At 38.7% G+C, this 24795-nt stretch overlaps 1 protein-coding gene across 2 annotated transcripts in view; it reads left to right on the top strand.

Moving 5' to 3' along the window:
- The window catches only part of Zc3h6 (zinc finger CCCH-type containing 6), a 59401-nt gene that overhangs the window by 789 nt on the left and 33817 nt on the right, over nucleotides 1-24795 (top strand). For both annotated transcript variants that reach the window (XM_023717414.1, XM_023717413.1), the window contains exon 2: nucleotides 22250-22430. In XM_023717414.1, coding sequence (XP_023573182.1) covers nucleotides 22250-22430 — 181 coding nt within the window. The remainder of the gene's footprint in view (nucleotides 1-22249; nucleotides 22431-24795) is intronic.

The raw sequence follows: 24795 nt of genomic DNA, 5'->3' as shown, positions 1-24795 counted from the left end.
GCCGGGCCGGGCCCCCCGCGCCTGGCACTGGCCAGTTCCAAGTTGCGTGCACGGACACCGAAGACCTGAGCCTTGGCACCCCTTAGCGTGGCAGTTCTCTCCTGGAGGAGGAACTCCGTGGAGGGTGCGGCCAGCCCGGTGTCCAAGATGCTCGAGATCCCTGGAACGCTGGGCCGAGTTTTCTGATTTTTTTTTTTTTTTTTTTTTCCTTTTCTGTTTTACTTTTGTGAAGAGGCACAGTCTTGATCCCACTGAACAATTAGGGGTGGTGGTGTACAAATTATTCTTTAGCTTTAGGCAGACCTGAAGTTTACACGAGCTAATTATTTAAAAAGGGAGGGGGTTCATTCATTAAAATTACTGGAACAAAATCCCGTGCATCTGATTCTTAATTTAGAAAGCTGATTGGAAATTTAGATCTTCGTAATTAGGCGTTTGTGAACAGAAGTATACATTGTATTCAAACTAAATTATGTAAGAGTTGCTGAAGTTTTGCTTTTGGAGTAATGTGGACTGCTTTGGATAAAAGCATGACAGACACTTTTAAACTGAGAAGCAAAGATCATGAAGTACTAAAATTTGAAATGCTTAAATATCTAGCAGTCTTGAGACGGATAAAAAAGTGAAACAACGTCTATAGGTAATAATAAAAATAGATTCCCAAAAAGTAACCCACGTGAACGTGTAGCAAAATTTAAAAAGGAAAATGCACTCTCAAAAATGCAGGTGTGTAAGCTTGCGTTTGATACGTTTTTTCTTTTACTTTAAAAAAAGTGCAGACTGAGAATGGAACTCAGGGCCTCATACGTGCTAGGTAAGGGCCTTACCGTTGAACTACCTCTCAGAACCGGATTTTCTAGCATTTTTTTTTCCCACCTCTAGGTGCTAGAGATGAAAGCCAGGGTTTCCTAAGGGCTAGGCAAGCATGCTGCTGTTAGGCTACTTACCCCTTCTCCCTCTGTTACTTTTTTAAAGTTATTAATAAAAAGAAAAACTTTGGAATGCGTTAATTATACGTTAAGAAACTGTCTAAGTATTTGTGGACAAGGCAATGATGGGGCTTTTGCTAATGCAGCCTAATTTTTCTTTTTTTAAATATGGAAAAAGGAATTGTTTTATCTGTTAATGGGTAAAGTAATATCTGGTACAGGGTCTCACTATGCAGCTCAGACTTATAGTGATCCTTGTTTTCAGCCTCCCCAGCGCTGGGATTATAGGCATGCACCACCACACCTGGACTCAGGTGGTCTGCTTAGCACCCTGGGGCGGAGCAAGTGCAGTGTGTGGTGCTGGGGATTGAACCCTGGTCCCTGTGGTTGCCTAAGGAGGCGCTTAGTCTCCTGAGCTATCTGGCAGGCCCTGGGTAAAATAATATTAATGTGTAAAATTATGTATTCTGCATAATGAAATTATCACCAAGTGTAGGGATCAGAACACTAAGGAACTGAGCTGTGAGGCCAAACTCGAAGAATTTGAAATTTTAAAGTACTGACTTAGGAATGAATTTAAATGAACACCTTAAAGAATTTTTGTAAGATATATATAACAGCTTGGCCATTTAAAGTAAAGATTAAGTACGAGTGTCACTTTCTCTATTTTTGATGTTAAGTGACCAAGAAAATATTTAATTAGTTTTAATTTAGCTAATGAAGTGGCAATGTTATTTTGAGGCAAAAAGAGTATTTTGTGGTGCCCAAGACTGAACCCAGAGCCTGCTCATTGAACTACATTCTCACCTCTTTCTAAAAAAATTTTTGAGGGTGGGCCAGATAGCTGAGCGGACTAAAGGGCCTGCAGGCACAAGGACGTCATCCCTAGCGTGCTGTACAGCGACTGAGAGCACGGTAATCCCAGCACTTGGGAAGGTGAAAACAGGAGGATCACTACCGGTCTCTAGTGAGACCTTATAGACTCTGTATTAAATACACTTAAAAAATTTAAAACATTGGGCTGAGGAATTAGCTTGGCAGTCTAAGTGCCCGCCTGGCAAGCGCATGGACCTCGGTTCTATCCCTGGTAGCACATGCCACCGGCCGGCCGTGGAACCCTGGAAGCACCATAGGGACCACCGAAACTGGGCCTGTAACTCCAGTGCTGGGGAGGCTGAGATAGGGTCACCATGAGTCTGAGCTGCGTAGTGAGACCCTGTACCAGATAAATAATTAACATTTTTTAAATATTAAAAACATCTGAAAACAATCGTTGCCGATTTGCCCAGGCTGACCTGGAATTTGTGACCCTCCAGCCTCAGTGCCCTACTGTGCCGGGATACAGCATGTGTTAACAGCATGTGTTAACAGCACACTGGCTAAAGCAGGACTTGGGAAGGTGAAAACAGGAGGATCACTACTGGTCTCTAGTGAGACCTTATAGACTCTGTATTAAAACATTGGGCTGGGGAATTAGCTTGGCAGTCTAAGCGCCCGCCTGGCAAGCGCATGGACCTGGGTTCTATCCCTGGTAGCACATACCACCGGCCGTGGAACCCTGGAAGCACCGTAGGGACCACTGAAACTGGGCGCAAGTAAATGAATAAATAAAAGTCCATTTTTATTTAAAAACTGCAGATCCCTTTTCTCAAGAGTAGAGTACACTTTAGATTCTACACAGTAATTGTTTTGCAAATTAATAACAGTGGAATTTATTAATTGCCTTTTCTGACCAGCTACTAACTTATCTTTTGATTCCTGAATTAACTGTTTTAACTATTGTTGAAATTATCAAAGTGAGTTTTTCTTTAGCAAAATTAAAAATCTTTGCATTATATAACGGGTTCAGCTTTGATTTTCTTTTTTTTTTTTTTTCCTGGCGGAACCAGGGGATTGAATTTAGACCCTTGTGCTTGCCAGGGAAGCGCTTATTCCACTGAGCCATCTCCTTGACCCTCAGCTTTGACGTTTGAAAGCACTGTGATTCATAGAAAAACATTTTCCTAATCTCTGAAACAAATTATTATTATTATTATTTATGTATTTGGTACAAGGCCTTGCTAGGCAGCTCAGACTTGTGATTCTCCTGAGAAATTATTTCATTCTTTAAAATTTTTCATTAAGTTTTTATTCAACAGGCTTACATTGTTTCCTCTCTGCTGAGGACAGTGTTAAATGCTGGGAAACAAACCTAAATATAGTGTCCATTGTGAACTTGGTTTCCAACACTACTTTTTAAAAACTTTATAATATAGACAACGAAATAGATTAGTAGATAGGTGTCGTAGTATAAGTGCTGTGAGTGTAGTAGTTTAGCAGAAGTGTATGTGAGGACATTAAGCCTTAGAAAAGCTAGGCCTGGAGGATGAAATAAAAATTTGCCCAAGGGCCAGTGAGATAGCTCAGTGGACTAAGCACCTGCTTAGGCAAGCACAGGAACCAGGGTTTGATCCCTGGTACTGCATGCTGCTCCAGCCCTGTCCTCTGGTGCACTGAACCGATGCCCGGGTCCAGGCATGGTGGTGTGCACCTGTAATCCCAGCCCTGGGGACGCTGAAAACAGGAGGATCGCTCTGAGTCCAATCTGTGTAGTGAGACCTTGTACCAAATACATTTTAAAAAAAAAGCCCAAGTAGAAGCAGAGATCCAAATATAAAAAAACAGCAATGAAATGGCATGGGGTGTTCAGAGATGATTAAAGTGTTAGTGTGTGGTGAGTGTATTACAACAGTATTAAGGGAAGTCGGGAAAAGTTTAGGTAAATCTGAGGCCAGACTCAGCCATGGTAGTACATGGAAATCCTGTCAGTTTTTTTAAGCAGCAAAAGCATCAGCTATAGGAGTTGGGGGAAACTGACTACAGAAGGGGAGTTCAGTAGGAGGAGGAGAAGGAGGCTTTTTTTTTTTTTTTTTTTGCGGAACTGGGGATTGAACTCAGGCCCTTGAGCTTGCCAGGGAAGCACTTATTCCACTGAGCCATCTCCCCGGCCTCAAGGAGGCTTTTTAATAGATGTTCTAAAATATTGGTGTTCGAATGACTTTGAAGTTTGACTCATATTCTCTTCTCTGCTAGTGTTATTTCTTATACGTCTTTACAAACTCACCCACCGTGGTGTGTTTCACTCAGGTAGGTGACCTGTCTCATCACTGCAGTCATTTGGGTTTGTTACCCTGTGTGATATACAAATCAGGTTTTCACCTGGAGAGACTGGCTCCTAAAAAGCCCTCACATAGTGGGTGACAATTCACCAGGCCAAACCTTATTTCTGGGCTTCTAACATATTCTTTTGTGTGTCAGTATTTCCTTTTGTATAACACAGTGTCCTGTTTTTCTGATTCAGAAACTGACCAATCTCAAAGCTTTGTTCAGACTCAGAAATGTTAATTCATGCTCCAAACTAGTAACAGCAGTCAACGTTTATTTGTCGCTTGTATGTCAGGTACTGTTGCAGTTGTACCATGTGAATTGTTCTTCATAACAGCCCTAGGGAAAGGTCTTATTATTCATCTGTTTACAAATGAAGAAATAGACTGAAGAAACAGATATCAATAGACTGACCAATTTCTCAAGTTCACAAAGTAAATCAACAGGAACTCAAGTAATCTTAGTTCTAGAGCCCACATTTTTATTTTAAGGATATATATTCCCACCACAAGAGAGTGTATGTAGATGAGAATGCCAGTTTCTTCACATAAAAGGAGGACTGGGTGCTTGTATCAGAGAGTAAAATCCCCATGGAAAACTTAAAATTATCAAGAGTTGTGTGATGACCAAGACCATGGACTTAGAACAGTGATTGCATTATAAATGCTATCAGGCTTTAGTGAAGTCAGGTTCTCACCTCAGATGCAGCAGTCAAGAGGTTATTTGCATCTGTCTGTGTTGTAGTTTGCTTCTGAAGCGTCCCTGTAAAGTCCTGTGTATTCAAAGGCGGGGCTTCTGGTGGTGACTTAGTGTCAGTATTCACCAGGGGTTGTACTGTTAGGGGAGGGGCCCCACTGAAGGTGCGTTGGGAGCGTGAAGAGGAAGGGTGTATTATCCCTGTCTTGGGTTCTTGGATACCAGGGCTTGAGCAACTTTGCGCTGCCACGTTTTTCTACCATGCCAACCATGGACTGAGCCTGTTGGAAACTGGGAGCCAAGTAAAACTCTCCTTTTTTAAATTGTGAATGTCAGGTATTTTGTTCCGGTGATAGGAAAGTAATCAAAAATACCTGCCTCACAGGGTGTCTTTTCTCATGGGTGTGCCTGTAAGGCACTGCACTTTTTCATTACTTCTATTGTTGAACACCCTTCTTTCTGGTAAATACTGATCATTGTGTGTTATTATCTTAAATGTATTTATTTATTTTGCGGTACCAGGGATTGAATTCAGGATCCCGTGCATGCTGCCAAGAGCTTATTTTACTGAGCTAGCTCCCTGGCCCTGAATTACCTTGAATTTAGTTATCTTTTACTAGGTCCTCTGTGCATAAGTTTGTAATCTCTGTTACAGTTCATTTTCTTTTGGTTTTATGGTTGATTTTTTTGAGGACATTCTTATTTCTTGTATCTTTTATGGGGTGTTTGATTTCTGGGAGTATCTTTACTACTGATGCCACGAACCAGCCAGAGATGTAAGTCATTAAATGACTTCAACAAAAACAAGTTTGGCAGATTATTATTACTCTGGCAAAGAGTAAATTTTCTCTTTTAAAAGTGGTAACTGTTTTCTTTTGTTTGACTTTTTAAATGTGTTTTTAATATTTCAAGTAACTTAGTACTTGAACTTTCATAAATTACACCCACACTCTTGGGACCAAAGCAAGTCCCAAGTTATTGTTAGAAATGTAACATAAAGGGGCCGGGGAGACGGCTCAGTGGAGTAAGTACTTCCCTGGCAAGTGCAAGGGCCTGAGTTCAATCCCCGGTTCTACCAAAAAAATAATAAATGTAACATAAAACTACATAAAAAAATAAATCACAATCTGTAAAGTTGGCACAAAATAAAGGACCTAGCTTTGGAACCATCATGCTGCTCCATATTATAGTGTATCAGTTTATATTTGCACACCTTACTTCATTTGGTACAATAGAGAAAGTATTAATATCTTAATTTCATAGTTAAGGTAACAGAGGGTAAATAACTTGTAGTTATGTGAACACCACAAGCTAGCTATAACTGTCAGCTCTATTCCCCTTTCCATTAGTTTCACAATGGAAGCACTGTGAAGCTCTTATTACCTTGCCACAGTATCAGATACCAGATCAGGACATTGGAAATCTACAGAGAATTTGTTGTTGATTTGGCATATTACAGAACCACAAGTATTTCTGTCCTAGTTCATTGTAAATTTGTCATATATGACACCTTTGTCTAAATTCTAACATAATACCCTTAAATCTTAAAATATTAAAAATTGAATTTATAAAGAATATTAACTATAAAGAATATTAACTATGGGGCTGGGATATAGCACAGTACTTGCCTGGCAAGCACAAAGGTCCTGAGTTTGATTCCAGTTTTTTTTTTTTAAATTTCAGAACCGGGGATTGAACTCAGGTCCTTGCGCTTGCCAGGGAAGCACTTATTCTACTGAGCCATCTCACTAGCCCAAGTCCTACTCTATTTTTTTTTTTTTTCTGAGTTCGATTCCAGGTACCAAAACCAAAAGAATATTAATTGTCTTAACATTATATTTTAAGGAAATATTAAATCAAACCTTGCTAGTTTAGAGCTGTAAGTTAAGGGCTTGCCAGGGATGCGCTTATTACACTGAGCTATCTTCCAGGCCCCAAGAGCTGTAAGCTTTTAGCTATTGAAGACAAATTTTTTTTTTTTTTTTTTTTTGACAAATTCTTGTACTTGTGTAAATTTCAGCTTATTAAGGAAACTCATTGAAAATGTATAAAGAAGAACAGCTGTTTTTGTCCTTTTTTTTTGTACTTTAGGGAAGGGTCTACAGGGTTTTGAGGGTCTCACTACTAGATCGGACTTGTAGTGGCCCGCCTGTTTATAGCCTCCCAAGTGCTGGAATTACAGGGGTACGCCACTCCACTCAGTCTCAATTGGCATCTCTGTGCACCCCAGGGGTGGGGCTGGCATGGCAGGCCCAGGGATTGAACTCCTGGCCCCTGCGCCTGCTTGCAAGAACTTTAATCTGCTGAACTATTTGGCTGGCCTTGTTCTTTTTCTTGATTACTAGCCGTTTACAGAATGTTAGGTCAGGAGTGCTTGTGTGTGAGGTTGAATTATTTATAACATTTGTTTTATAAAGTAGGACATTATAATCCAATAGTAATTTCTCAGAGCTGCCTGTTGTTTAGATTGTTCCTGTGATTGCTTTATAGCTATAATGGGTTTCTTTCAGTTGAGGTAATGGATACTAGTGGGAAGAACTTTTTTCCTGTAACATATTTGTGTGTGTGTATGTGTATGTATATGCACATAATATATGTGAAAAACTGATACAAACCTTTGGAGTTTTTCTTACAGAATTTTGAAGTATCAGAGTTAATATTCTGAGCCAGGTGTGGTGGCACATGCCTGTAATCCCAGCCACTGTACTTAGAAGGCTGAAGCAGGAGGATTGCACATTTAGGACCAGTCTGGGCAGCTTAATATGGTCCTGTCTCCAAATTTTAAAATTTTAAAAGGTTAAGGAGAGATTGTAGCTCACTGTGTGGCCCTGGGTCCAATCATCAATATTGAGAAAAAAACTTAACATCTCTCTTGATTTATCTTCAAAGGATGTGAAGAGTTCTTGAAAGACTCGTGACATAAGATAAAGATAAGTCTTTAGAAGTGATTTTTTAAAATACTGTTAAGACTAGTATAACAAATAATTGAACAACTTAAAATTATATATAATCTCTATTATTTTAGGCCCAATATGGGGGTGCTTGCCAGTAATCCCAGCACTTGAGAGGCTGAGGCAGGCATGAAGGTGAGGTTAGCCTGGACTACATAAAGAGACCCTGTCTCAGAAATCAGCAGCAAAAAAAATCTGCTTTTAATTCTTCACTAAAAATTTTATAGCTTGTCAGCTAAAAGAGGATATAATAAAAGTCAATTTATAAGCTATTTTTCAATTTGATGGTGTTATTTGATTATTTAAAAACAACGTTTTTATACATGCTTCATAATCACTGTGATAGTTGCCTTTTACATTTATTTACTTCATCTAATTGATATAATTTCAACATAAAAAGCATACAGATTTTCATTCCAAATTGTACCTTCCTCCCCCCACCACAGCCCAGTGAGACCAGAGGGACGGAGAGGCCAGCTGTAGGAGTCACTGCCCCACTCAGCCCCAACACTGAGAATCTCCCCTCACAGCTTCCGTCCCAGGCCCCCTAGAGGGGACAGGCCTTGGGAGCCCTAGCTCTCTGCCATTGCACGCCATCCATAAAGGCCATTGTACCCTCTCAAAAAATTATACCTTCTTAATTTGCAAAATGATTATTTAGATATTAGTGGTAAATGTAAATGACATGACTTTTTCATAAGTACTCTGAGTAGCTATTGCACTAACCAAATGATCAGATGATTCTTAATCATGTGACCTTCAAGGACACCTGAAATAACTTGTAACTCAGTGCAGAATTTAGGAAACACTCTTTAGCTGAATACTTAAGCAGAAGTCTTAACTTGGAACATCTCTGTTAAAAAAAAGTAAACCTTCCATGCCTCAAAATCCTATAGTGCCAGTACCGCATAATTATGACTAATTCAAACCCAGATGCTTATTCCCCCTTACAAACCAAGGGCCTTTTTGGCATATTAGTAGGTGACAGTTTTATTCTGGTTTGTTGCAGATTCATCCAGCAAGAATTTCTAGAGAACTGCCATATGAAAATGTGATAGGACTGAACATTTTGACTTTAGTTTTGATAAAATACACCTAGGTTATTTTCTGACATTCATATTGTAAGGGCATATTGTATGCTGCAATGTGATGCTGGAGAATTTCTGACTTCTTTAGTCTGTACTAGAATGCCTAAATCAAGGGAATAAATGAAAATGAATTTAAAAAAAAAGAATGAATCAGATCTAAACACACACACACACACACACACACACACACCCCAAAGAACAAAAGAAAAAATGAATCAGACCTATCCAGGAGAGTAAATGAAGTATAAAAAGATAACTTAATTGCCTACATTAATATAGCACCACTACTTTCACCTTTTTGGAAAATGAAGTTAGAGTCAGGGAGTTAGACCTTAACAGATATTTTGTTATCAGAACCAATTTTATTTGAATTGTTTTGGAGAAAACCCCCAAAAAACCTCTTTGTAAATAAAATGTCTTGCTTTCCTATTTTGCTAAACAATAATTTATCCTTTTTTAGTTATGTGGACCATCATAAATTCCATAGTCACTGTAAACCTTATGAATAATTCATCTTTTATTGTTGCTTTGGAGCAACTTTAGGAATATTGGAAACTTTTACACAAACTGCTGCTAAAGTTGCATAACTACAGGATAAAGTAGAAATACCTGTGAGAACAGACTCTGAACTTGGTTTAACTCAGCTTCTTTTCTGCTCTTACCTGTTTCACATAGTTTTTGTTATTTTCTGAAGAAAAATAAGGGAATTTTCTCCTTAGAACCTCTGCTGCTTGAGCAGTTTGTAATAGCTAAGTCTTGGAAGCAACCCAGATGCCCATAACCAAGGAATGGATAGAAACAATTTTTATACAGTGGAGTGCTATTCAGCTGTAAAGAAAGATAAACTCTTACAGGTAAATGGATGCAACTAGAGACCATACTCATAATTGAAGTCAATCAAACTCACATGTGTAAACATCGTATTGGCTTCCTAATGTGAAAAATTGAAAGATAAGTAAGATCTAGGATGTGCAATAGGTTTTGTGAAATGGGAAGTAATTGTTTAGAAGGAAAAAGGAACTAGGCAGGGAGAAGGGAAAAGAAAGGAAGGAGAAAAGGGAGAAAAATGAAAGGTAGTTACACTATTGGTGTCTCTTAGTTCATTGGAAAGACAAGTTTATATTAATATTGAATGTCAAATTTTCTATGCCCCTATCTTGTGCACTGAGTAACTACTTTCAAGATGACAATATGCAATGTATTAACTATTGTTATTCTATTATTTTGTTATGAAAATCTGTTTTACATTGTTTTCAATAAAATTAAAAATAAAGACTCCCTGCTGGTTGGATTTATATAACCTCTTCTAATTCTTCTCTGTGCAGTACCTGAAATCTAGTATGTACATTCTATTCAAATACGCATATTTCAGGTAAATCTTATAGAAAGGCAACTTGAAGGGGCAACTTTAGGCACAGTGCTAGGTGATTACCTAAAGATGATTGGTTAATCTCATTCTGTAGAGAAGAAAACTGGATACTAGAGGGATGGGATGATTTGCCCAAGTTTATATAGGTAGCATGTGACTAACATCTTTGGTTCTAAAGCTGTTTAATCATCTATCCTATGATGTCTTTTTAAGTAATCAGCTTTAGCATGCCACATGTTTATATGTTATATAATATTTTCAAAGAAATCTGTTGTTCTTGTTTAATGCTCATATTTTAAATTTTTCTTTTTGGTAGGACTGGGGATTGAACTCAGGCTCTTGCACTTGCCAAGCAAGCACTTATTCTACTGAGCCATCTCCCCATCCCATTAATGCTCATATTTTAATTGTGAGGCTCATGTGACTCGACTTTGCCAGAATGCTGTGTCCTCATTAAATAAAAGATTGTTGTTTGGTTTTGGTTTGGGTCCTCTAACTTTAGATGGAAATTGCTATTCTGACATCCACCTTCCTCACTATATTTGGTTGTCACTTCTGAATATTGGTGCCTACCGCTTTTTTGTTTTAATTGAACCTCAGCCTTAGTAATAATATAGCAGTTTTCATTTCTTCCACTTTAATGTGGAAGCTTTTACCAAATAAAGCTGTCTGTTAAACTGCACACACTTTAACAGATTGTCTGGGCCTGTGAAGTAAAATAGGGCTAAGTTAATTTGCTAAGTATTTTTAGCTCTTAAAAATCTGTACAAGGGGTTCGATTCCCAGTGCCACATACCTCGCTGGCCCAACCCCTGGGCACACTGTGCAGGCCAGTGAGATGAGGCGTGGTGCACGCCTGTAATCCCAGCACAGGGGAGGCTGAAAGGAGGATCACCACCAGTTTGTGCTGCCGAGTGAGACCCTGTACCAAACACATGGAAAAAAATCTGTACAATGAAAGGTTTGGACTAATATATTTTGTTTTTCTTCTGAGAGTCTTGCTATGTAGTTCACATTGGCCTTGAACTCAATTATCTAACAAAGACTGTCCTCCAACTAGCTGTGATCTGTTTCAGCCTCCCCAACTCTGGGGTTGCACGTGTGTGCCATCATACGCAGCAAAAATGGTATTTTTTAAAAATATTTAGTACAGGGGCTGCTGGGTCTCACTACAGGATTGGACTTGTAGTGATCCATCCTCCTGTTTTTAGCCTCCCAAGTGCTGGGATTACAGGCCAGTGCCACTGCACCCAGTCTATATGGGGGCGGGGCCGGCTCTGAGCACAGGGATCAAACCAGTCCCTCTGCCTACTTAAGCAGGGGCTTTAATCTGCTGAGCTATCCGGTAGGCCCTGAAACAGTATTCTTTGAGCACTTAAAACAAAATTCTGCTGGGTGTGGTGGCACACACTTATAATCCAAACAGTCTGAGAGGCTGAAAGCAGAAGATTGAAAATTCAGGCCTGTTCTAGGAAGTCTATTCACTTAGGGAGAAGCTCTCAAGAAAAAAGAAAGAGAAAGGAGGTGGGAATGCAGTTCAGTGCAAAGGCATTGGCTTCCATTCCTGATACCATAAACAAAACAAAACTCATCCAATAAAAAGAAAATTATAGCATTTTATAATTCTAAATCCTATATTAACAGTTTAGCTGGTCTGGCTTGGAGGCTGCATTTCTGGGCAAACTCTTAAGAACTAAAATCATTCCAGAAAAAATGAAGTAATTCATATTTATGATTTAACTTGTGTTTGTGGTTTTTAAAAAATCTTTTGTACGGGGTCTTGCTACGCAGTTTGGACTTGAAGTGATTCTCCTGTCTCAGCCTCCCCAGCACTGGGATTACAGGTGTGCACTATCATGCCTGGTTTTGCTGGCGGGGCAACGCACCCAGGGTTCCAGGGCCAGTACAGCATGCGGTACCGGGGATTGATCGCCAGCCCTTGCGCTTGCCAGGCAGGCACCTAGACTACCAAGCTGTATCTCCCCAGGCCCTGTTTGTGTGGTTTAAAAAAAAAAAAGTCTGGTGTGGTGCCGTACTCCTGTAATCCAGCACTTGGGAGGCTGAGGCGGAAGGATTGCTGTGAGTTTGAGGCCAACCCGGCCTACATGGCAAGACCTTGTCTCCAAAAAGAAAAAAAAAATTGCGTGATTCTTTGATTGTTGTCTTTCCTAACACTAGATGGAAAACTTCATGCCAAAAGATTCTGAGAAGATGGTGAATAAGTGAGTGCTAACTCAATGAATGATTTTTTAAACTAGAGAGTTGGAATTCTTCCAAACATTTTTAAAGAATTTTTCTAGATATTATGGGTTTCATTGCCAAGTTAAGTCAGAACATCTGACTATACAATTTTTTCTTATATAATTTCTTTTTATCAGTTGAATTTTGGCAGCCTGCCTTTGTCTCAAACTGGGCTATGCTTACAAACTTGTTTTTAGGGATGGCTGGTGAGGACAGCGTCCATTGCATCAGGTGCTGCCACTGTGTTAGGTCATAGTTACGAGGACTCAAAGGAGAGATTGCTCACTGACATTATTCTTTGGGGAAAAAAAGTGCTTCTGTGTAACATCTGCTGTTTTTGTCTTCAAAGCATTGTCTTTGCAGCACATACCTAAAATTTAATCAGAGGCTTATCCCTGCACAAACTACTATCAGTCTTTACCCTCGTTTTAATCCTCAGAATTTCAACTATGATTTATTTTATGTATTTTATAATTCATTAAGAGTCTGTACAAGTATCTTTCTGGGATAATACAAATGTCACCATAGCTTTTTATTTGTTTTTTGTCTTTATTTCAAAACAAGATGATAGGAAATTAACTGGTTATTATATTGCATGTCATTATCTTCAAGAGTAGCTGCTCAGATTACAAGATACAGGTATGTAAAATTGGTCTAACTATGTAATCACTGTTCCTTTCAATCTAATAGAAATGAGTAGTACAGAAATTAGTAGTACAGTTAGCTATCGTATATATATACATATCCCCGCTTCTTTGTTTTTCCCTTCCTCCATCGTCACAGTTATTCTTCCCTTCTGAGCAGTTTCTTCCCTTGTCACAGTGTCTGTTGTACCTTTTGGATCTTAATGTACTCTTTTAGCTTCTTACACTAGGGAGACAATACGATGTTTACACATGTGAGTCTGCTTTATTTCACTTAAGAGTATGGCCTCTGGTTGTATCCATTTACCTTTAAAGCCCTTTGGGTCTTGCTTTGTAATTCAGGCTGGCCTTGAATGGCGGCAGTCCCCCACCTCAGCCTCCTGAGTGCTGGGATAACAGGCGTACACTCCCACACAGACCATAGCTGTTTTTCTTTTCTTTCTTTTTTTTTTTTTGGGGGGGGGGCTAAGTTAATTTGCTTGCTGGGCATTATGGTTTAAGTATGCAGTGTCCCCCAAAAGTCTCATATGTACAGAGGTGGCTAAATTAGAATATGCTGGAAGTGATAAATTGTACTGATTTCCTGGATACTCTTGAGAATCAATACATCCATTATACCAGATATTAGTGGACACAGAGGAGAGATTTCTCTCTGATATTATTCCCAAGCTCAGAGACAAGTTTGCAGCTCACATCTAAAAATTAGTGGTGTCTGGCATATCTGTGTGTAAATTAATCTCAGTCTTAGTCTCGTTTTAATCTTCAGAATTTCAGTTGTGATTTATGTACATATTGGATAGTTCAGTAAGAGCCTCCATAACACCTTTCTGGTATCGTACAGATGTGAGCAGAACTTTTCAGGGCAGGAGGGAAAGACTAAATTTGCTTGCTGGGTAAGAAGCAAATTCAGCATGTCTCTCCATATTGAAGATGTATGTACCAAGAAAAGTAAATTTTATTACCTACTGGGAAGGAGTCTCAGTATTAAAGTTTGATGGGTTCACTTATGGGCTAGAAATTTTATTTTATTCATTTTTTAGCTTATGTCATAAAAGCACAGGGTTGCCTTAAATAGGAATGAGGTGGAACTTAACTCAGCATTTAACTCAGGGACTGAAAGTCAGCCTTTGGGACCCATATGCTGGGAATTTGGTTTTATTTTAATGAGGGCCTGCTTTTGATCCTCCCTTAGTTCTGCAGATACAGAACAAGTTACATATGATATCACTGTCGTAGCAGTTCTGGCTAACGTTCTTGCGTTTACCTTGATTAGACAACAATACCTTTTTTGTTGTTGCAAAATGAATTTTTGTATCATCAGGGAAATAACAGCCATGCGGGAGCATACGTGATTTTGGAGACGGGTATTAGAAAACTGAGACAAGTAGAAATGTGACTGTTATTAGGGAGACACCAGAAGACACAAAAGGAGGATTCCCTCACTTTGATCAGTACTTCAGATATTAAGTATTTCTGAGTCTGCTTTTGATAACTAAGCTGTCTTTTTTCCCAACATGACTATACATGGTCAGATTTTCCTGTGACATTACTCCACAAACAGTACTTTATATATGTATTTTTTCTTGTCTTGCCAGCCAGAAATCTTGGTTCCACTTTCACCTATAACCACCTAGATGAATGATTTTAGATTAATTTGTTTTATTACTAGGCATTATGGTTTTATTTACCTTTTTAGTCAATGTTACTAAGAAAGTTTTGATAACTTTTCCCCACTCAAGGAAATGGGTGTCTTCAAACACTCCCAGAAAGGCAGCATGGGGTCAGGGAGATGGCTGGGTTTGGGGAGATGGCTCAGTAGAATAAGTGCTTGCCTGGCAAGTACAAGGTCATGAGTTCAATCCCCGGTACTGAAAAAAGAAGAAGAAGAAGAATCAGGCAGCATGTTCTCTGGAAAGACTTGATGAAATATCTGGGGCCGGGGAGATGGCTCAGTGGAATAAGCGCTTCCCTGGCAAGCACAAGGGCCTGAGTTCAATCCCCGGTTCCACCAAAAAAAAAAAAAAAAAAAAAAAAAAAAAAAAAAAAAAAAAAAGAAAAAAAAAAAAAAACCACACCAAAAAAAAAAAAAAAAAAAAAAAAAAAAACAACCAATGATGAAATATCTGAGGAATATATTGTTACATAGTTACTGCATAATAATTATACAGGTCCCCCAGATCCCCACTGTGCTCTAGAATTGAAGGCAGAGCCTTGTGCCTGCTGGATTAGTACTCTGCAACTAAGCTACATCCCCATCCCTTTTAAAAAAATTTTATTTTGAGACAGGGACTTGCTAAATTGTCCCCCAGGCCTTGAACTTGCAGCCTCCTGCTTCAGCTTCTTGAGTAGCTGGGATTATAGGTATATGCCACCATACCCAGATTGATTCACACATAGTTTCCAGAATGAAAGAGGTATTACTTGTAATAAAATAAATTTTTACCTTTTCTCTGAGAATTGAATGAAATTTACAAAAATTGTCGTAGGACAGTTGACAATATTAGACTAGTTAAAATTTATAATACTTTTTTTTCTGTATTTTAGGAAGGGTCTACAGGGTACTCAGGGTCTCACTACCAGATTGGACTTGTAGTGATTCTCCTGTTTACAGCCTCCCAAGTGCTGGGATTACAGGCATGTGCCACCACGCCCAGTCTCCACTGCCATCAGGGTGCCCAGGGGGCGGGGCTGGCACAGTAGGCCTAGGGATTGAACTCTCGGCCCCTGTGCCTGCTTTCAAGTGCTTTTTTAAAATTTTGTTTTATTGAGAAACATATAGCAATGAGACAGTTTCAAAACTGATTAATAGGACAGTTTCAATAATTAATACATTGTACATTGTACAATTAATACATTGTATCTAAGAAGATACGTTATCTTCTTAGTGGTTATCCATAGTACAAGATGCAGACAGGATATCCTGTCCAAACACTATTAGTACAAATCCTTCTTCTCATTGTTGCAGGTGCTTTAATCCACTGAGCTATTTGGCCAGCCTAAAATTTATAATATTGCTCATACATGTGTGCTCAGTACCATTCTTGAAGCAAAAAGCCACATTTGGTTTGAGACTTTGACAGATTCTGAGATTGGCTTAAGGATTAATACAAACCAAGTAAAAATTACTTCAAAGTCAGGAAGAGGTTAGCTGCCAGGCATGTGGTGCACACCTGTAATCCCAGCACTTGGGAGGCTGAGGCAGGAAGATTATTGTGAATTTGAGGCTCCTATGTGCTATAAAGTGAGTTCAAGGCAGCCTGCACCGCATAGTAAGATCTGTCTCAAAAATAAAGAAAAAAATGGAAGGGGTTAGTTGTAAACAAAATACATGCCAGAGGGTCTAAGAAGGTATTGGATAAAGGACAAGGACAATAATACTTTGAAGGCTAATGGTATTCATCAAAATTTACTCTGGTCACCTCTAGAGAGAAGTTGTTCTTGCAACTGTAAAGAGTAGCTGAAATATGATAAGTTATCCAGCATGGAAGTGTATAAGGCGTAGTTCTGCGGTAAGCAGGATGTCACAAAAGCTCGGTCTTTTCATGGCCCAGTATGACCTGAGAGTGGTCTTTATCCTGTATTCTGGAGGGTCACAGGGCATTCTGCTAAGGTGTAGGTCTGTCCAGTCTGTGGTAGAACCCTGCCTGGGCAGAGCTCCGAGGCACTGGGATCACCTATGGTAAGGGAGAAATGACAGCCCAAATCAGCAAAAGCATCATATAGGAAAGGGTTCGGAGTGGGCATCTAGGAAAGCACCATGTTCTCTTGCTTTTCAGAAAAGCAGTCTTATTGTCTGCTACTAGACTGCGAAAACATCCTGCCACAGTCACGTGGCATATTCTAAGCAATGTCGACTTTCTGTGGTGACTGTCTCAGCTTATTCTGGGACGTTTGTAGTCACCTGTAGTGTCCTGCAGCAGTCACCCATCAGAGTGCTTGCAGAGTCTTTATTGAAGCTTTTGGTCTCTTCCAGAAGGCTCAGTTTCTGGTCTGTATTTGTAACAGGAGCCTTTAAGCAATCCCAAAGACACAGCTACCTGTGGAGGTAGACTGATGGGCTCAGTATAGTAGGCAACAGTGCCAGAATGGAGAAATTAGCGTCATTATTGAGCCGTATCAGTTTATAAGGATTTAGTGAATAATTAATTTTAGAACAAGAACACAATGAAGACAGGGAGGGCACTGACCAATTTTGTAGTCTTTAATTTATACCATAATGTATTTTTTATTTTCTCTGCTTGTCTCCAATCTAGATATTTAAATGTAGAGGAAAATATTTTTAAAAAAAAACAATTAGAATTAACTTTTAAAATATATAATTCATTGGTTTTAGTAAAATCAGGGTTGTGCTGTCATTGTAATCTAATTTTAAGAAAATATTCCTCATTCCACAGGGAAACCCCTTGATAATCACTTTCCTTTCTTTTAATCTATAAGGCAACTCAATCTACTTTCTATCTCTCTGAATTTATCTAAGAGACAAATTCTTTTTTTAAAAAAATTATTTATTTGGTACAGGGTCTTGCTATGCAGCTTGGACTCATAGTGATTCTCCTGTTTCAGCCTCCCCAGAGCTGGGATTACAGGTGTGTGCCACCGCCCCTGGTTTCGGGGCCTGCACCTGGCGCTGGGGTTCTGCTCCCCATGCAGTACCTGGGATTGAACCTGAGTCCTTGCGCTTGCCAGGCAGGCACTTAGATCGCTGAGCTATCTCCTCAGCCTGAAATAAACTCTTCAAAATAATTTTAGACATTAACTTATCAGTTACAGTGCTTGCTAGTTTTTGGTACAAGAATATGAACATAATCACTGTAATTTTTATAATTAATAGTTTATATAAAATTGACTTAGGAGCTTTTTATTATAATAAAAATATTAGATTAAGTAAACAGAACATTCATTAAAATAATGTTGCACTAATTGAAAATCTAGAGAATGCTAAATCTCTTCTTGTTTTCTTGCGTTTCTCAAGATCACAGAACTGGCTTGGCATCTGATACGTTACTAGTTAAAAAAACTAGTTAAGTTACTCAGTCAAGAAAACTTTATTTTATTTTCATGTCAGAGCTGGAGTTAGAGTCCAACTGTCATCCTGTTAAGCCTCCTTCTCGTTCCATTATGCCAATAAGCTTTTCACGTGGGCCTACAGTGGCCCTACGCATTTGGAAACATTTCATTGGAATGTGAACCACTGTTCTTTTTTTTCTTCTTTCTTTTCCATTTTTGTAAAAAAAAAAATCAGTATTTTACATGTTTATATCTGCTCTTGTATAAATGCTGAAATGATAAGTAGGCTGAGGGAAGAGAAAGAAAAAATTAAAAACTTAGTGTTTTATGTCTAATTACAAATATAAATACCCCATACTTCACACTTAAACAATTTTATAAAGTAGGAAATAAACTCATATGTACACTTTTCAGCTTGAGTATTTTGTTTTTAAATAGCTGTAGTTAAAATTCTAAATATGAACTACTGATCCAAGATATTAAAATAAGTTTGTATTTAATTTTTTATGGTATAAATACAGACAAAACTATGTAATTGTTCAATGAAAAGAAAGGTTTGTACTAACATTATTTAGACATATCATGTCTGCATCTTGTCCTCTGAATAACTACTATGAAGACAACAATAGGCAATGTATTAATTACTGTAACTGTCCTACTAACCTGTTTTGAAACTGTTTCAGTGCTCTTTTATTTTTTTCCTTGTTAAATGACTAATTTTTTTTTTTTTTTTAAAGTATGTGGGCTGGCCAAGTAGCTCAGCAGATTAAAGTACCTGCAGGCAGGTGCAAGGGTCGGGGTTCGATCCCTCTGTGCCAGCCCCGCCTCAGAGATGGCAATTGAGACTGGGCATGGTGGTGCAAATCTGTAATCCCAGCTCTTTGGAGGCTGTAAACAGGCAGCTCACTATGAGTCCGATCTAGTAGTGAGACTCTGAACACCATGTAGACCCTTCTCTAATAATAAAAAAAAAGTAATTGTCAAATGTACGCATTACTTAATGAATTTTTAACAAAAATACACATATTTATGTGTATACAACAATTACAACACAGACTAATATACAGAATGTCTAAACATCCCTAAAGTTTCTTAGCACTGTTGTTTTGTGCAGCTGTACACTCCCACACGACAAACACTGTTCTGGCTGCTGGCATTATAGGTGTTTTTCTGTTCTTAAAGTGCACATAAATAAAATCACATTATAGTATCTTGCATCTAGCATTTTCACTCATCATTGTATCTGTAAGATTCACTCATTTTATATATAAGCAGTTAATTTTTCTTTACAGTATTCTGTTATATAAAACAATTTATGTGTCTCTTTACATGTTGATGAGATTACATGGGTTTACAGTTTATACCGCTAACTAAAATTGCTAAGAATACTTGTCCTTTGGTGAATATATTCACTGATTTTTCTTGGGCCATAAAGTTTTATAGTTTTTTTTTCAGTTTTATAGTTATATAAAAGTTCAAAATATTTTTATATAAGTAGCTAGAATGCCAGGCCTATCTCCTAAGAAATTTTCCAGTCCATCTAAGTGATGTATAATTTTTGATTTTAATGTAAACTGGAGGAAAATGACAGTGATCTCCACGCAGTGTAAGGTGAATTGTGTACCTGTTCTATAACGCAGGAGTTATGGATACCGTCCATTCAGTCATTCAGTAAACAGGAGGGCACTAAGCTAAGTACTGGAGACGCATAGCTGTGTATGCTGTTGCTAGATGCACTGTGTGTGATGTGAACAACCTTGTAGCCTGTTTTCACCAACCAGTAAACAATATATTTGAATACAGTGTGTATAGTGCAGAGATAAAGGAAAGGTAAGAGTTGTTAGGGAAGTACTTAGAAGGGAGCCTCTCCTATCCTTGGGTGATGAGGAGAGGCATCCTGGAGAAAGTACTGCATTGCAGTTACCTAGGTGCCGGGCTTAGAGGTGTTATTGTGGTGCAGGGTAGTGGATTTTAGAAAATGTTTTAAGGTTTAGTGATCTGAGAAACTCAAATTGAAATAGCCGAGTAAGAAGCTGAAAATAGCAACGTAAACAAGGACTTAATTATAAAAGGCTTTTTGGCAATATCAAGGAGATATGATATCCTAAGGCCAGAAGGGAATCATTGAAGATTATCTTTGTATTATCCAAAATTTTAAAAATATTAAAGCTAGTAGAATAAATCCTCTTATGCACATTCCATAGTTTCAGTGATTACCAACTCATAATCAACCTTGAGGCCACTTCCTCTGTTCCTGGTAGATTTTTTTTTTTTTTTCTATTTAGTACAGTGTCTACAGGATCTCACTATACAGGTCAGACTCATAGTGATCCTCCTGTTTTTAGTTTCCCAAGCACTGGGATTACAGGCGTGTGCCACCATGCCCAGCTTCAGTTACTGTCTCAGCGCACCCCAGAGGCGGGGCAGATTTTGTTTGCTTTTTAAGACGGTCGCACTGTGTATTTCAGACTGTCCTTGAGCGTGCTGTGCTTCTGCCCCAGCTTCCCAAGCACTGAGATTACTAGTGTGTGCCACCATGCCTGGCACCAGTGGATTATTGTGAAGCAAATTTTAAGCATATCATTATTGAAGTTTTAAGCAGAAGAGTGACATGGCCAATTTTGCATTTTAGAAATTACACATTCCTAGTAATTCTACATTATGAAAGAAATGCACACACCATGGCTTGGATGTTTTTCATTTGCTGAGAGTTACACAAAGACACTTGTCTTTCTGCACGACCGTGTGTTATTTGTTGTAGTTTGTATTTTTCAAATTGTAGTGTTATAGATGCATGTCTAAATTGTTTTATATGTTCACCTTCCTATGTGTATCAGTTGATTATTTGCATTTAAAAATATCACTTAGGAACATTTTTGGATTCTATAAATATAAAAATGTCATTGGGGAGATAGCTTGGAAGTCTAAGCATCTGCCTGGCAAGTGCAAGGACCCGGGTTCAATCTCCAGTACCACATGCCATGCTGGCCCCAGAACCCTGGGGGCGCGGAGCCAGCCACTGAAACTGGGTATGGCGCATGCCTGTAATCCCAGCACTGGGGAGGCTGAGACAGGAGGATCACTACGAGTGTGAGCTGCGTAGCAAGACCCTGTACCAAAATAAATAAATAAAACATTTAAAAAAATAAAGTCAGTTTCTAAGGTTCAGCTTCTATAATAGCAGAGATACTATTATTTGGGAAGTAATGAGATGTATAATTTACTATGTATAATTTACTATAAATGTTTTTTACAGGTTCAAGTTAAGAAATTTATAATTATCTGGGTTGGTTTTGTTTTCTACATATTAATATTTACTTATTAAAGTGTACTTTGCTGGTAAATATGTATTTATATTTGTATTTATTGATACAGTGTCTTGCTGTGTAGTTCAGGCTGGGCTTGAACTCACGTGTATCTCAGGATGGCCTTGAACTCCCAGTGATTCTCCTACCTGAGCCTCCCAAATCCTGGGATTACAGCTATGTGCCACCACGCCTGGCTGATCACTTTTATTTTAAAGCAATTTATAGCTGCCTTTGGGCCACTAAGTTAAAAATTCTTTCCTGTTATTAGTATTTCCACAAATTTAATTTAGATTTTTTTTCCTAAAAAGTGGATGGTGGCTGCAATACTTTGGGATAGTGGTATATATGTTCATTTATTCATTCAACTTGGAAGAGTCAGAGATACTCATCTACATTAGAGGTACGCAGACTTTCCCTGCTGAGAATTGTCTGCCCCCATCTGCCTTGCTCTCCCCCCAGTATTTGGTGTCAAGCCCAGGGCCTTGTACCTGCTAGGCGGCAAATGCTCTACCGCTAAATCACATCATCAGTGCTGGTTCTTTCCTTTTTTTTTTTTTTTTCTTTTTGAGACAAGGTTTAATACACAGTTCAGGCTGGTTTTAAACTCACTTTATAGCCCAGCCTGGCCTCAAACTAGTGGCAGTCCTCCTGCCTCAGCTTCCTGAATCTTGGTATTACAGGTGTATGCCACCACGCGTGGCAATTCTTTAATTTTTAAAAGATTTTTCAAATGTAAAATATGTATTATTGGGGCCTTCATAGACTTACAACTTAAATTAGGGATGCCTGTCTTTTTTTCTGTTTAATTGTTTCTATCAGACTTGTTTTAGAACTACCATTTGAAAATTAAAAACTTTCATTGTCTTCTATAGAGAAGATGGTGAATTAGAAGATGGTGAAATAGATGATGCAGCATTTGAAGAAACACAAGAACAGCAAATAAAAGAGGATGAAAAGCATAAAAATGAGAAAGCCTACAGAAAATCAAGAAAAAAACACAAGAAAGAGAGAGAGAAGAAAAAATCCAAGAGGAGAAAACGTGAGAAACATAAGGTTAGTTAGAATCTGTTTTCTATCTTTTTGGTACATTTTTATAAGGTGTAAAATACTGAAAATTAGAAAGTATAAGTCATTGCCTAATTTTTAATAAAATATAAGAATTAGGGTTTTTGGGGGGTTTGTTTGTTTGTTTGTTTTTGCAGAACTAGGGATTGAACTCAGACCCTTGCGCTTACCAGGGATGTGCTTATTCCATTGACCATCTCCCCAACCCCAAGAATTAGATTTTTTTATTTAATTTTTTTTTAATTTATTTGAGAGAGAGAGAGAGAGAGAGAGAGAGAGAGAGAGAGGGGTGTGTGTGTGTGTGTGGCCAGCTCAGCCCACCAGGGGGCGGGGCTGGCTGGCATGTGGTGCTGGAGGATTGAACCGCGGTCCCTGATGCCTTGCCAAGCTTGTTCCAAGTAGGTGCTTTAGACCACTGAGCCATCTCTCCAGCCCCAAGAATTAGATTTTTTTTAATTTAAGTTTTTAAACATTCTAAACAAAGATTTCATGTATTAAAATGCTTAAAAATAATCAAGGTAACAGATTTTAAGATAATCTTTTCTGAATGGAAAATTTTATGCAAGGATATTAGAAAGTGAAGGAAAGAAAGCTTGATTCTGAACAGCAGCACTGGCGCTGCCCATCTGCTTGTTTATCTGCTTGTTTATATATTCATGAGTATTACCGCATTCTTATTGTAGAAGCCTCTGTGCATGGGAGCAAACCTGTGGCCCTCGAGCCACCGCGTGCGGTCCCTACTACTGAAATCTCTAGAAGGTTCCTCACCATCATTGCTCTGTGCTCCATGCTGGGGGTTACAGTGGGAAATAAAGCAACTTGCTTTTAAATTAAATACATGGCAATGGAAAGGAGGGAGAGTCAGTAGACAGTTAAAGAGTAAATACCACCAAGAAAACAATGGAGAGTAACAAGAGTTTAAGGGAAAAGGGGAAACTGCTCGCTGAGAAAACAGGGAAAAGTGGCAGCAGTTGTTGAAACTCCCTGAATTTTCCCCAAAGCAATTAGCCGATTAGGATAACAAAACCCAAAACTCATCCCCAACAGAAAAAGGGAAAGCCTACAGAAAACCAAGAAGAATACACAAGAAAGAAGAAAAAACCCAAAAGGAGAAAATGTAAGAAACATAAGGTTAGCAAAAAAGTTACAAAAAATGGGCAAACAAGTTATCCCTATAAAACCCCAAAATATAAATGGGTGGGACAAAACAGCAGACAGCAGCAAGACCAGGGTAGGATCCGCGACCGCGTGGATGAAGCACGAGGACGGTAAAGGCACTTCCAGAACACAGGTTACCACAGGCATTGATCTGAAGTGGCGGGACCCCTGTCCAACATGCAAGTCTCGCGTGCCTGTGTGTGGATGCCAGTGGAAAGGAAGAGGGAGCTTCCCTAGTTCTGCTTCATCCTTGAATGTAAGGTGGCTACAGAACATTGGCTGGAGCTGGGATAGTCTGGGCCTGAGGAACTTGCACTACACACCAAATGCCTTTTTTAGGACACTGAAGAAGGTAACTTCCGGAAGTAGAGTCTAAATGGAGAAACATACAGGCCAGGAGAAGAAGTGATCAGAGAATAAATGGGGAAAGGAAGGTGAAGAGGCATGTCTTGGTAGAAACCCAGCCTTCTTTTGTTGCTGTTTGCTTTGTTTTTTGACACAGTTTCACTATGTAGTTCAGGATGGCCTTGAACGCACTGTGTAGCACCTGCTGGTCTTGTGCTCCGGTGATCTTCCTGCGGTGATCTTCCTGCCTCGTGCCTTAAGTGCTGGGCTCACAGGTGTGCCTCACCAACCCTGTCTTTCAGCCACGTTTTTCAATACTTCATTCTGACAACAGATGAAGTAACCCTACCTCTGTGAAATTAAGAAAGACCCGTTTCCCCTGTAGGACAATGATCACATTCTAGAGAAACTGTAAGACAAAAAGAATAATGGGAAGAATAGAATTCTTCTGGGAAAGAAAGAGTGCTCACAGCCATATATAAAATTTAATAGTTCATGGTGCTAAAAAGCAAAACAAAATATAAGCTTTGATCAAACAGCAAACAGAATTTGGAAAAAAATTATTTGGCCATTTGGACAAAATCCCAAGTTGTTTATTAACAAAAAAAATACTCAGGAACAAAGATACAAAGGCTAATTTGGATGATTGTACTGCCAATTTCTGCTGGTCTTTTGAAAGAAGTAGTTAATGCTTAAATTTTTTTCTTTTTATTCTTACTGTTTTTTCTTTTCAATTTCTTATAACTTCTATTGTTATTCTTTTGTTTTTTAAAACAAATTTTGCACTTTTATGTCTGGTGACCTAAACAACTAATTTGAAGATAACATGCAATATAGCAATCATTGGTGA

The sequence above is a fragment of the Octodon degus genome, unplaced genomic scaffold, assembly GCF_000260255.1.
Source record: "Octodon degus isolate 3935 unplaced genomic scaffold, OctDeg1.0 scaffold00052, whole genome shotgun sequence".
NCBI lineage: Eukaryota > Metazoa > Chordata > Mammalia > Rodentia > Octodontidae > Octodon > Octodon degus.
The sequence above is the reverse complement of the archived record's forward strand: the minus strand, read 5'-3'. Positions and strand labels throughout refer to the sequence as shown.